Source organism: Zootoca vivipara, chromosome 6 (assembly GCF_963506605.1).
Source record: "Zootoca vivipara chromosome 6, rZooViv1.1, whole genome shotgun sequence".
Classification (NCBI taxonomy): domain Eukaryota; kingdom Metazoa; phylum Chordata; class Lepidosauria; order Squamata; family Lacertidae; genus Zootoca; species Zootoca vivipara.
The window spans coordinates 78,639,175-78,652,829 of record NC_083281.1 but is presented as its reverse complement, the minus strand read 5'-3'; the positions used below and the strand labels follow the sequence as shown (position 1 = coordinate 78,652,829).

General features: G+C 47.4%; 1 protein-coding gene across 1 annotated transcript in view; it reads right to left on the bottom strand.

The window, feature by feature from the left end:
• Window positions 1-2,437: 2,437 nt before the first annotated feature.
• Window positions 2,438-13,655, bottom strand: part of MMEL1 (membrane metalloendopeptidase like 1) — a 32,042-nt gene continuing 20,824 nt past the window's right edge. Inside the window, exons 14-23 of the mRNA XM_035119077.2 lie at window positions 12,775-12,873; window positions 11,654-11,737; window positions 11,013-11,116; window positions 9,625-9,683; window positions 8,877-8,996; window positions 8,016-8,149; window positions 7,430-7,495; window positions 6,097-6,192; window positions 5,522-5,598; window positions 2,438-3,366 (exon numbers count right to left, since the gene is read on the bottom strand). Coding sequence (XP_034974968.2) covers window positions 3,267-3,366; window positions 5,522-5,598; window positions 6,097-6,192; window positions 7,430-7,495; window positions 8,016-8,149; window positions 8,877-8,996; window positions 9,625-9,683; window positions 11,013-11,116; window positions 11,654-11,737; window positions 12,775-12,873 — 939 coding nt within the window. The 3' untranslated portion in view covers window positions 2,438-3,266. The remainder of the gene's footprint in view (window positions 3,367-5,521; window positions 5,599-6,096; window positions 6,193-7,429; window positions 7,496-8,015; window positions 8,150-8,876; window positions 8,997-9,624; window positions 9,684-11,012; window positions 11,117-11,653; window positions 11,738-12,774; window positions 12,874-13,655) is intronic.

Sequence of the window (13,655 nt, the reverse complement as noted above, 5' to 3'; positions counted from 1 at the left end):
TGCTACTGGTGTTAATCAGCTGCTTTCAGGTGCAGGGGAGCACCATGTCCTGTGATGTGCACTTGATGTGGAGCTTCCAATTTGACTGTCTTTTTCGGGGACAATTGGTGGACTTGTGCAACATGGCACCCCACCACTGCTCCTGAGAGATCTTGCTTCTCTAAGGGAACACACATGCAAATCCGTTCCTGGTTCTTTGTTCTCTCTGTCCTCCCACACCTGCCCCACATTTTCTGTGCATCCGAATTTAGAAAAGAAACAAGAGCAGCCGTTTTGTTGTTAAAAATAATAATCTGAGTCTCCATAACACTGGGATATGGATTCTTTGGTTGTCTCTACTGTATGTTGTTGGACTAGCATTCCCATCAGCCCCAGCCAGAGGATGGGCAGGGATGGTGGATGTTATCAGGGCCGTCTTAAGCACCCCTGGCGCCGTGGAGCGACGGATCCCTCCGGCGCCCCCCGCCCCGTTTCACAGCGCGGCTGTCGAACCGGCGGACCGGGAGGCCGCAGCTCGCGGTGCCCTCCTGGCGGGCCGGCACCGTGGTGCCCCGCGCCACCGGGGGTCTACCTAGAGCCAGCCCTGGATGTTATAATCTAGCAACATGTGGAGGGTCCACAGCTGCCCCACCCCTGCTTAGATCTCTTGCTCATATACTACAAATGGGCCGGCGATCTTGCAAGGGGTTCCCCCTGTAACTTTTGCTGGTGGAGGTTTGAAGGAGAAGTTGACCCGTCTCGTCAGACATTGCAATCTTCTCTGCGGACTGCAAATTAGAATGTGTGGAGTGCTTCCATGGGAGAGGCCACAGCTCAGTGGTAGAGGATCTGCTTTGTGTGAAAGGTCCTAGGTTCAATCTGCAGCATCTCCAGGTAGGGCTGGGAATGTCCCAAACCCTGGAGAGCTGCTGGCCATCTGTGGGGACAGTGCTGAGCTTGATGGACCCAATGGTCTGACACAGGATTAGGCAGCTTCCTCTGTAGGTACATGCTATAGGGGAAGAGGAATGCCTTGAGTGTTGGGAAATACGCCTCCTTGTGCTCCCTAAGGCTGTGTATGCTTCTGATGGGTATCTTTCGCTTGGAGGAGAGATGTGATATAATGGCCATCTACAAGTATCTGAAGGGTTGCCATGTGGAAGATGGAACAAGCTTGTTTTCTCCTGCTCCAGAGGATGGGACACAAAACAATGGATGCAAGTTGGAAGGAGATCCCGACTAAACATTAGGAAGAACTTTCTGGTGGTAAGAGCTATTTGACCATGGAATGGACTGCCTTGGAAGGTGGTGGATGACTTGCCTTCATTGGAGGTTTTGAAAACTAAGGTAGATGTCCACCTACACTACAGGGCTTTGGACTAGGGGCCCTTCCAAATCAAGAATTCTATGGTTCTATAATAGATACAACTGGCTTTGTGAAAATGGGGTGTTCAAGCATTCCTTCCTTATAGACATTTGTTTGGGTTGGATTGGGTTGGGGGCCGCATGCAGCAAGTGGTAGAGGACCTACTCTGCCTGTAAAAAGTCCCAGGTTCAATCCCTAGCTTCTCTAGGTAGGGCTGGGAAAGACCACCTTGTCCACTCATTTGTAACCTCAAAGGGCCACTGCAAATTGGTGCAGACCATGCTCAGTCTAGAAAGAAATGGAGTGCTGCATTTGTGCTGCTGGGCCTGCTATCTTACCCAGCCCTCTGGAGGACGTAGAGTTTCTGTATTCCAATAAGCCAGTGGAAAGCATTTAAAAGAAAAGATGTGCCAGGGAACCAGTGGATTTTAGCATCACTTTACAGCAAAAGCTGACAGGCTGAAGAGACAGTTCACCATATGAAAGCAAAGACATGTTGCTACCTTTCACAAGAGGTCATCACAATGCAAGCTGCGGGGAATTTCATGGCAGCGTACCGAGCCGTTCGATCTACTGTTGGGTAGAGGGTATGGAAGTTCCCTAGCACCTCCCCTTCTGCTGTACAGTCTCTCCCGCTGTTTTTGATGGACTTGCATGGGTAGCATATTCTAACCCCCACCACGCCTCCTGGCTGAAAAAAAAGGCATGTAGAATTGCCAGGCAGGCTTGTGCAAGCACCTCTGGGCTATCCCAGTTCCCCTATCGGCAAACTCCGTTGCTGAGTGCCAGCAGGATTGAAGCTCAAAATGGGGCCACTGAGAAGGAGGCCTTGGCATGCTTGAAACGCATGGTTTGCAGAAATTGTGTGTGTGTGTGTGTGTGTGTGTGTGTGTTAAGGGGAACCTAAGGGAGGCACCCTCCCTCACACACGCTACAAAAAAATCCAGCCCAATGAGGGCTGAGCAGGCTTGGGGATCATGGAGAGAGGGGGGGGGGGGAGAGAGAGAGGAAAATAGCAACTGATAAGGGGGGGGGGAATGGAGTATTTGGAAGAGGACATGACTGGCTAGCACCATGAAGTTAATGAGCACAGTGGTAGAGCATCTGCTTTATAGGCAGATGGTGTCAGGTTTAACAGCCTATCAACAGTGGAACTGACTGCTGCAGAAAATCACAGCATCGTAGAGTTGGAGTGGGCCCTGAGGGTCATCCAGTCCAACCCCCTACAATGCTACGATTATTTTTTACTGGAGGTACTGAAGCAGGGAATCTGTCAGGGATACTGGAATCGCACCCTGCACAGCAGATTCTGTGTTGAGTAAAGAGGTTGGACTTGATGGTCTCAAGGATACATCCCCATAATTCTATGACATATGCATACTTGTCTGATTGAGAGCAAGGCTGCGTGCAAAAAGCAGCATTAATTGGGAATGAAATGAGATTGTGCAGCTAGAAGGGGCTGGTGGATCGATCCCATCCTTAGACAAAGATGAACACAATAGCAGAATGGGGTGAGGGAGCATCAATGATACTTTGCCAAACTTCCAAAAGGCATAAGACATATTAAAAGTAATACTCCTTGCTGAAAAATAGAACTGTCTTTTGTTCTTAAGTAGCTAATCTTTTGAACCCTGATGTATCTTAATAACAGTCAATGTCTTGAGAAAGTCTTTTTCCCCTTTCTTTCCTGAAGCAACACAGGTGGCATGTCAAAACACTAGTGCTTAGTCCACTTTGAATCGCCACACTCACAACTGTAGCTTGACCCACCATTGCTGAGATAGTTGCACCGTAAACCGTGGCTGTGATTGAACTGGAACAGGCAAGGGGAAGAGACAAAATAGACCACCAGGCACGTCATTGGCGAAACCCGAACAAATTCGGACAACGGAGGTCTGACTGTAGAGGCCAAGTCCTTTGGCTACCAGATCCTGCATTTCTCAACGGGGTGCATGACTGTGCCCTTTTTGCAGTGAAAGACTTCAGAGAAGGCTTCAAAGTTTTGCAAGGAGCCCATCACCCTAGGAGGGAAGAACAGAAGAGGGAAAGAAGCTGAGGGTTGGAAAGGAATGTGTGGGATTAGGTGAGAACCACAGGAGGGCCTTTTCTTTTACAAAATGCATAGAACCTGGAATGGTCGAAAGTGATCTTTCCTTATGGCAGCTTCACCACTAATGGACCTGCCACTTATGGCTTTAAGTGCACACAACATTAATTTTAGAAGAACTCGCCACGTAATTAAAGAGTGATTGGGGGCGATTGTCATGTACGCCAGAGTACACATGAGAAGGATCGCAATAGTGACAGAATTCATCCCCCTGCCCCCTTGGGGAAGGTAATAATGTTCCCCTTGGCAAACATTATCAGGATGAAACAAAAATAAAATAAAAAAATCCTTCCAGTAGCACCTTAGAGACCAACTAAGTTTGTCATAGGTATGAGCTTTTGTGTGCATGCACACTTCTTCAGATCTGAAGTGTGCATGCACACGAAAGCTCATACCTATGACAAACTTAGTTGGTCTCTAAGGGACCCAGGTGGCGCTGTGGTTAAACCACTGAGCCTAGGGCTTGCTGATCAGAAGGTCGGCGGTTCAAATCCCCACGATGGGGTGAGCTCCCGTTGCTTGGTCCCAGCTCCTGCCAACCTAGCAGTTCGAAAGCACATCAAAATGCAAGTAGATAAATAGGAACCGCTACAGTGGGAAGGTAAACGGCGTTTCCGTATGCTGCTCTGGTTTGCCAGAAGCGGCTTAGTCATGCTGGCCACATGACCTGGAAGCTATACGCCGGCTCCCTCGGCCAATAATGCGAGATGAGCGCGCAACCCCAGAGTCGGTCACGACTGGACCTAATGGTCCTTTACCTTTAAGGTGCTACTGGAAGGATTTTTTTTATTTTTTGTTTTGACTACATCAGACCAACACGGCTACCTACCTGTAACTATTATCAGGATGCTAATTGCTGCCTGGGGAGGGAGGATTTTCACTAAAACTGCTCCTAGGGGAGGAAGCCTTAAGCTCCCCTTCTCCATACACTGTGTGCCTGAGCACAATCACCCCTCACAAAGTGTCTGGTCATCCACATCAGACATTGAAGGCATTCTTTTCTCACTTCCTACGGTCACGGCTTCCCACAAATAATCCTGTGGGCTGCAGTTTGCTAAGGATCCTGAGAGTTGCTTGGAGATCCCTATTCCCTACCCAGAATTCCCCGGGAAGAGGGATGGATTGCTAAACTACAGTGGTGCCTTGCAAGACGAATTTAATTCGTTCCGTGAGTCAATTCATTTTGTGAAAAATTCGTCTTGCGAATCGCGGTTTCCCATATGAATGCATTGAAATTTCTTTTTTTGCCCATAAAAAGTAAAGGGACCCCTGACCATTAGGTCCAGTCGTGACCGACTCTGGGGTTGCGCGCTCATCTCGCATTATTGGCCGAGGGAGCCGGCGTATAGCTTCCAGGTCATGTGGCCAGCATGACTAAGCCGCTTCTGGCAAACCAGAGCAGCACACGGAAACGCCGTTTACCTTCCCGCTGTAGCGGTTCCCATTTATCTACTTGCATTTTGACGTGCTTTCGAACTGCTAGGTTGGCAGGAGCTGGGACCGAGCAACGGGAGCTCACCCCGTCACAGGGATTCGAACCGCCGACCTTCTGATCGGCAAGCCCTAGGCTCTGTGCTTTAGCCCACAGCGCCACCTGGGTCCCGTCTTTTTTGCCCATAGGAACGCATTAATTAAATTTCAATGCATTCCTATGGGAAACTGCGATTTGCAAGATGAATTTTTCACAAAATGAATTCGTCTTGCGTGTCACCATCAGATCGCAAGATGCATTCGTCTTGTGAAAAATTAGTCTTGCAGGGCATTCGTCTTGCGAGGTACCACTGTACTGTACTCAGAATTGTCACTCTGTGATTGCAATCTGACAAAGTAAACCAGAGTTTTGGCAACCATTCTTGCTTTTTTGGCTGAGTGTGCTCAGCTCCAGAGGAGTGACACTGGTGCAGCTGGCTGAGCTGCTATGGAATGCTTATGAACATTCCAACTGTTCATTTCCCTCGCTGGCAAAGCAGGGAAGGAGAGAGCTGTTGGTGAGAACGGGCGCAGAGAAATGGAAAGTTGGCGGTGTGTGAGCGAGCAGAAGGTGGGAGAAGGCTTCACGGGGGCTTTACCTGTATTTCAGTGGACTGTGGACATCAGTCTTAATAGACTGGCTGGCGTATTCTGGCCTGTAGGAACCGCACCATACCTGGGAGATGGACAATGAATTTGATTGTAACTGAGTCTAGAAAGCCTCGGAATACTCAGATAAAACCATTCAAAATCAGCATTGACCCATAGCTTGAGACAGCTGAACATTGGATATTACAACCCATGGTGTGGGTGCAACTACAGCTCTGGGACTGCAAAGCAGCAGGATAATTGATGCAAATAGGCATGAAGTGAGCACAGTGGCTTCAAATGCCACAATTTTTTTGGGAAGGCATATTTGCTGTGGATTTCGCTCCCACCCCTCGCAGCATATTTAGAGGGATTCCTTGCAGGAAGAAGGGGACAGGCACACCAACCTCAGGGTATTAAATCTCATTCACTTTTTGAGCTTCTGACCGATACCTCTCCCACATTAAGGGAGCCGCTGTGGTTCAGAAGGAGAAAGCATACAAGCCAGACAAATGCGTAACATTACATTAAATAAGCCCTCTCCCTGCTCCCAAATAAATATTCTCCTTTCCCGTGACAAAAACACCTGTGCAAAGTTGAGGAAGAAGAGCTGGTTGTGGGTTAGATCAAGCCCAGGCAATCTTGGCTCCTGTCCTTCTTTTCCCACCCATTTCAAATAGGCCTGTAATAAATAACAACAACAATAACAACAACAACACCCAAATGAGTAGCTTGAAAAACACAATATCCTCCACCATTCCACTTGTTACATCTACGGTATATCCCACTATTACTCCAATGAGTTTATGGTGAGGCACATGGGCCTCTACCCCACTCCTATTTTTATCCTCACAAGAACCTACCCTGCGAGGTAGGTTAGGCTGGATACTGCGACTGGCCCAAGGTCACTCAGAGAGCTTCATGGCCAAGTGGGGATTTGAACCCTGGTCATGTGGGTCCTGGGCCTGATACTCTTACCACTACACCACCTCCGGGTAATAGTAAAAACGAACTCTTATCAGACCCCTGTGATTCTCACAAAACAGATGGCCGCCTCAAGATGCCCTAATTGTTAAATACGAAATCCACCTGCTGTAGGGCTGGCAGAGGAGTTTCTACTAACAATTCTGAAGATCTCAGAAGCCCACTCCATGGTAACTCAGAGCGGGGCTTTCAGTTCTGTCAAATAGCATCCCTGTTAAGATACCACTATCTGCACTTTCCAGAAACAAGTGAGGACATTTTTGTCCCGACAAGTTTTCCCGGCGAGATAAATGGACTTTTGCTATGAGTGGCTATTGTGTATTGTTTTAGTTTTGCTTGACATGAATTAGCTTCCTCCCACCCCCCACCCTTTTGTTTAAATGCTTTTTTGGCTGTTTTTATTGGATGTCATCTTGAGACGATGGTGTAGGTAGAACAACTCCCATCATCCCTAGCTGGCAGGACCACTGGCTAGGGATGATGGGAACTGTAGTCCAAAAACAGCTTGGAGACGCAAGTCTGGGAAATCTTGGTGTAGAAGGCGATTAATAAAATACTACTAATACTACTACTAGGGTTCTACTCTGAGCAAACTCAGTATGTTGGGTGGAAGCCAATGCCACACTCTGACAAAGTTTAATCTGGGCAAGCATTTCAGCCTGTCAGGCAGAACAATCTGCTCTATTCCTCCCTGTGTGCTGTTCTGGGCATTTTCCTGCCCCCCAAGTGGATTTGGGGAGGTGTGTGAAGGGGGAAGAGATGGAGGGAAAGCCCCGTTGCACATGCAGAAATCATTGTGCTGATGGGACATCTTTGGAGAATCTCACCCACTATGCTTATCAACATCTATAATAATATACAACCCAGAAGCAGAAAATTCAGCCCCCAGTTTCCAGCAGTGAATAAGTAACACACACAAGTAAATTTCAAATCACCTTGTAGGCCTGACGGACGCCTCCATTATCGGCAATGTTTTCTCCAAGTGTGTTGATTCCACTGACCTATGACAACAAATGCCCCTCAGTTCCACATATGGTTGTATTATAGCTCAAAATAATTTTGAACTTTTGAAATCATTGCACCACATGACAGCCATTTTGTGATGGGTGACCATGGCACTTCCTCAGAATTCCAGGTGTGCCCACTGGCCCCCAAAGGCAAGCCTCGACTTAGTGGATTTCCCTGTGGAAATGGAGGTACTCCATCAATCTGGTCTTAATGAACAATGAGCTAGGAAGCAGAGCCTTTGGTGGGTGCCCACTGGAACTGGTAGGGCAGAAAGCAGGGAGCCCACCAGCAGGTGGCGCCAGAATCAGAGAGAGGCAGGGCCAGCTAATCCTAGTTTTGCCCCCATCTTCCTCCTCTGCTGAGTTCTGCAAGGGCGACACTGAGACTGAGAAGAAGGAAGGCGACAGGCATGGGCACCCCCTAGACTCATCGTAAGTAAGAAGGCATGAAGGTGGGGGCTGATTGAGAGCATACTGAGGTTGGTGGGGCAATGCCTCTGTGGCCCCAACTCACATTTTGTCCCCCGGCCAGCTCCCAGGTGTAGTTGCCATACTGGTAGATCATGCAGCGCGACTGCTCCTTGAAGTGTGCGGCAGAGAAGTTGCTCCACCAGTCAAACATGTTGCCCTCTTTGTCGAAATTCCTGCCTGGGGAGGAGGAGAAAGAAATGAGCGACCCGGTAGGGACTCGCATTGCAACATAGGGGCCCTAGGCCAGAGGTGGTAGGCAGGGCCACCTCCTTTTTATTTATGTGGAAATATTTGTAGACCACTTACAAAAAATAGTTCCAAGTTCTAAAATTATATATGAAACACAGCTAAAATCCAAAGCATATAAATCAAAACACATATCAAAATCTGCCAAACTTGAGAAAGAGAACTAAGCTATTTGACTGGATAGGCTTGCTATGACACTCCTCTCTCTGACACCCCTATGATTTCCTCTCTCTCTCTCTCTCTCTCTCTCTCTCTCTCTCTCTCTCTCTCTCTCTCTCTCTCTCCAACCCACCATGCTGTTGTTTTCCTCTCTCTTTCTAACACTCACATGTTTCTTCCTCACTCTTTCTAACTCCCAGGGCTTTTTTTTGCAGCTAGAGCTCAGCTCTGGCCCTTCTCAGGTGGGTGCCATTGCCGTTCTAAGAGAACAAGGGTTCGTTGCGAGCTCTGGCCCCTCTTTTTCTAGCAAAATAGCACTGCTAACACCCCTTCTCTCTCTTTCTCCAAACATCCCTACGACTTTCTCCCTCTCTTTCATTGACACCCATTTCTCTCTCTACTTCTGAATCTCCCATTCCCCCCCCCGCCCTTTCTTCCCAACCCAGTGAGCTACCAGGGAAGGGGCAGATCCAGCTGCTCTGCCGCCGACTTGCCTTACCATTGTCATCAAACCCATGCGTGATTTCATGTCCGATTACCATCCCGATACCTCCAAAGTTGAGGGCTTGTGGCTGGTGCTTGCTGAAAAAGGGAGGCTGCAGGATCCCGGCTGGGAATACTACAGAAAATAGATGAAAAAAGGAAATGTGATGGCAATGGAAGATCATTCAGTGTGATAGATTTTGGGGGGTGACTGAGGAACTGCATGGATTTCCTGGATGCTATGCCTCTCTGCTGTGGAAGCTACATTGGCTGCTGGCATGCTACTGGGTGCAGTTCAAGGTGGTTCTTCCAGCATTTAAAGCCTTGAGCAACTTGGCTACCTAAGGGTCTTCCTAGCCCCACATATCCCTGCCCAGCAAGTGTGTTCCATTGCCAAGAGTATCACATGCTCTACAGGTGTGCACCGGGGGGGGGGGAGAGTGAATCTTACTTTCAGCTTCCTATTGTCCTACTTGAAAGTTCAGTTTTCCACATTTCCACACAAGTTTGTGGGTCCCCCCCCCCGAAAAAAGTTCATGAAAATCCAGCACCATTTCAGTGTGATTTTCTTCTTTGCATGCCATTTTGCCTAATATCAACTTTTCTGTAAAGCTATTGCAATGCATTTTCTCTCTCTTTTGATTGGTCACTAAAACACACATTTTTCACTGCTAACTTACCTTGGAGTAAGCCCCACTGGCTTACTTTGAGTAGGCATGTTCAGGGTTGCCACCTAAATCTGTTGGGAGTATTTTGGGACTTACCAATTTGGTTGCGGTTAGGGGAGTAGAAGGCATTGACCACAGCAGCACCAATTAACCATCTGAAAGAGATCAGCAATGAAAGCCGTTGTCAGGATCAGTGCTAACTCGTGTAGCATGACGCAAGAAAACACCCACACAAACAGAGGAGGGGGCCCAGCACAACAATGGGACAGTTGCTAACATAAAGCAGTCGAAATATGTTATTGGAAGGTTGAGCTTCTAAAGCTCTGTGCTGACCCTCATTAGGTAAATGTCATAGAAGCATTTGTAGGAGAGAGTTAGAGGGCAGGGAATACAGTACTTTAATATTTCTTCTCTGCAAGCTTCCCCCATCATTTCATTTTCATCAAGATTCTGAAACAATGTTTGGATTTTAGGCAAAAAGTTTGCCTACCACCCTCTGATTCCCCTCCATGTTAAGCAAATCATGTCCCACCCATAGCAATGGTGCAGTTAGGTTCATAGGAAACTCTCATACTGAGTTAGACTATTTGGTCTATCTAACTCAGCATTGTCTACACTGACTGGCAACAGCTCTCCAGAGTTTTAGACAGGAAGTCTTTCCCATCCCTACGTGGGGATGGTAAGAATGGAACCTTGGACCTTCTGATCACAAAGTTGATGCTCCATGGCAGGCACCCCCAAACTGCAGCCCTCCAGATGTTTTGGCCTACAACTCCCATGATTCCTAGCTAAGAGGACCAGTGGTCAGGGATGATGGGAATTGTAGTCCAAAACATCGGGAGGGCCGAAGTTTGGGGATGTCTGCTCTATGGCCTAGTTTCAGATTTTGTACTTCATGACCTTTCACACACCCTCTCATTTGATGGAAATGTGAATTGCTTCACTCGTTTTGGGGTTCTCTCTTCATTCTGCTAAGGGAGGCCCTGGACATCTGCCCCAAAGTCCTATGCTGATGGAACCACTGGTTTGTAGGGAATAATCAGCAGGCACTGGAGGTTTAAGAGCTGTGGAGCTGCTGAATTTCCCCTACAGAGGCCTTCTGCTCCCTGAATATTCATTATCTTGGCAAAATGAATAAATGTGGCCCTCCAGGCCTTTCTGTCTGGCCCCTTGGACTCTCCCTTTACTATCCCTGATCTTCACCCTCTCTTGAATGTTTTTTGTCTGGCCGGAATGTGACCTGGGTCTCTGAAAATGCTTCTTGCTTGGCTGAATGTAGGGCAGAGAGGGTGTGCAGAACCCAGCCAACTCTACGAAGGTAGAATTTACATTTGTTATTCTGCTCATTTTTGCTTCTCTCGCCATTCACCCATTAGCATGCAGCTCCTGGATAGTTGCCCAGAAGGGTATGTGCCCCCCACCCAGGCTGAAAGTCCTTCCCCTGTCCTGTTGCAAGACATCATGCAATCCATAGAAATACGCACAGGTCTTGGTCAACCTTCTCCCGGAGCTTCCTCAGGCTTTTCTGAGCTCCATGTTGGAGGTTTTGCAGGATGTTTTGAAAGTACTCATGCTCGCTGAAGGTCAGCTGTAATAAATAATAATAATAATAGTAATAATAATAATAATAATAATAATAATAATAATAATAATAATACAAGCATTTGACCTGAAGGCCCTTTTGTTGACCTGAAGGCCCATTACCAAGTAGACATCAATGCCCAGTTACATAGAAAAACCAAAGGGAGTATGATTGTGTAAAAATAATTCTCTTATAAAGCACGTGTACCAGTAATTATAGACAACAGGTTGTATCCAATGAAGAAGGGATAGCTCAGTCAGTGGCACATGAGACTTTTAATCTCAGTGTTGTGGGTTCAAGTCCCATGTTGGGCAAAAGATTGCTGCATTGCAGGGGGTTGGACTAGATGACCCTCGTGATCATTTCCAAGTCTACAATTCAATGATTCTAAGTTCTACTCAGGGAGGACCCAACAAAATTAATAAACCCAAGTTAGTCATATCCTTTAAAGTCATTGTAGTCTACTGTGAGTAGGACTAGCAATTGGCTACAACCCCAAAACTGTCCTTAATGGAAATGTCCAGGTATCGCCTTCACACTTACATTTGTGTATTCCCGATCTAGCTTTTCATTCTGACCTTCGAGAATGTAGTCCGGGTAACCTATCTGCTCTCTAATTGCAGTCACCTAGAAGAAGACAGCAGAAACCCCTCACTTCTTGCCTTTCTCCAGGACCATGAAGTATCACATCCATTTATTATTTATTTTACAGTGTCTGTATACAATTTCCCAACCTTTCTCATTTTTTTAAAAAACACCACAATATTTATTTTACACTACTGATTGTCATGGGCGAGGCAGGTTACAACACTTCAGAAGATCCAAAGCGTAGCAATATTTATTTCTCAGTGAAGCTGCAAACTGGGGGTAGGGGATAACCTCAGGACTGGGGATCCAAATCTGGCCCTCCAGGCCTCTCCATCTGGCCCTTGGACATCACCCTAGGCCATTCCCCCTGTTCAGGACAGGCTTAGCACTGGTCCTGTTCCACATCCTTCTCAAGTGCTTTTGCCTGTCTTTGAACTGAGATAATCCTCTGGAACAAACATGTATAGAAACCTCTGGTCCCTGCATAGCTGAAATACAACTTACTGTATACCCACTTTCCCCTCTTTTTCAGCCAGAGGGGCACATGGCCTTGTGGGGAACCCTTTGGAGACAACATGTCACTGGTGGGCAGGGCCAGAGGCAAAGTGAGCAGAGCAACATGTACAATTCCCCCCCCCTTTGTGCTGTAGGCTAGTTTCTAAGTGGACTCACACCACTCTATCCTCTGTAAAAGCATCATCAGAGTTCGAGGACGTATCCCAGCAAGGCAAAAGCACTCAAGGAGGATGCAATAAGCGATGGTGAGGGGTGTGGCCTGGGAAAGGCGTGTGTGGTTGGGGAGGGGATGCTATCTGTGGAGAGTTTGGGGGGGCCAGATAGAGGTGTATGGAGGGCCAAATTCATCCCCCTGGCCTGGGCTTGCTCACCCCTATTCTGCATCTTGTACAATTCCCCCCCCCCCATTGCTTCATATTTGAGAGAGACAGAGAAATGGTCTTCATAAGATATATGAGCGTCTGATATATTTGTTACCGGTATCTTTTTAAATATATATAAAAACAATCATGTGAAATTTCATTAATGAAAACTATTCTTAGACACACATTTCTTCTGACCTTCTCCCGAGCTTTCCCTTTTGATGCTTCATCCATCCACTGCAATTCATCCAGTGTCTCGATAAACACTTCACGAATTTTCTCAATGAGGTCTCGGACCTGAAGCAAAAATAGATGGAGGTATAATTCTTATGCCGTTTCCAATAACAGAATGTAGAGCTCCAAGTGAGGATCTATCAGGCGTGGGCCAAGGCCCCATCTCCCTGGGGCTCTGGGTGCCTGAGCGCCCACAAAATTACCCATATAGGGGCTGTGCATCTACAAAATGTGGGGGCAGGTGTGCGGGCATCACACCCCGTGCAAAGAGCACAGGTTTCTGGCAGGAGGGGAAGAGAGAGCATGGATTTGGGGAGGTGGAAGAGAACACAGAGTTGGGGGAGAGTGGATGGGAAGGGTGCAATCGCTGCTGTGCCGCTGGAGCTTGCGCCACACCCTATGACATCACGACACTACAGTGTGTGTCATGATGTCACGGCATGTTGTCATGATATCGCGGTGTGGGTGGGGCATGCTGGGCACCTACAGTGTGGGGCCCAAGTCAGTGCCGTTAGTGTGGGCTAAGCTGGGCATATGAAGGTTGTTTCGTTGCTAGCAGAAATGTATCTGTGTCAGTTCCCATCCTATATTGCTGCATGATCGAAAGACAGAACCATGGGCTTGTTCAAACATCACTGAAATTCACACTTTCATATGGCTCTGATGAGGTCAGTCATTTTCACTTCCATTTTCACATTAACCACATTGCCTCCAAACTCTAAACTGAGGTTAAAGCTAGCAATAGTTTCTTGGGAAAAACAACAACTTTATAAACTGTGGTTTGAGGCGGGCTTCCTTCACCAAACAAGTCAGGATCAAGCTTTAGGTTTTGGGGTTTGGATGCC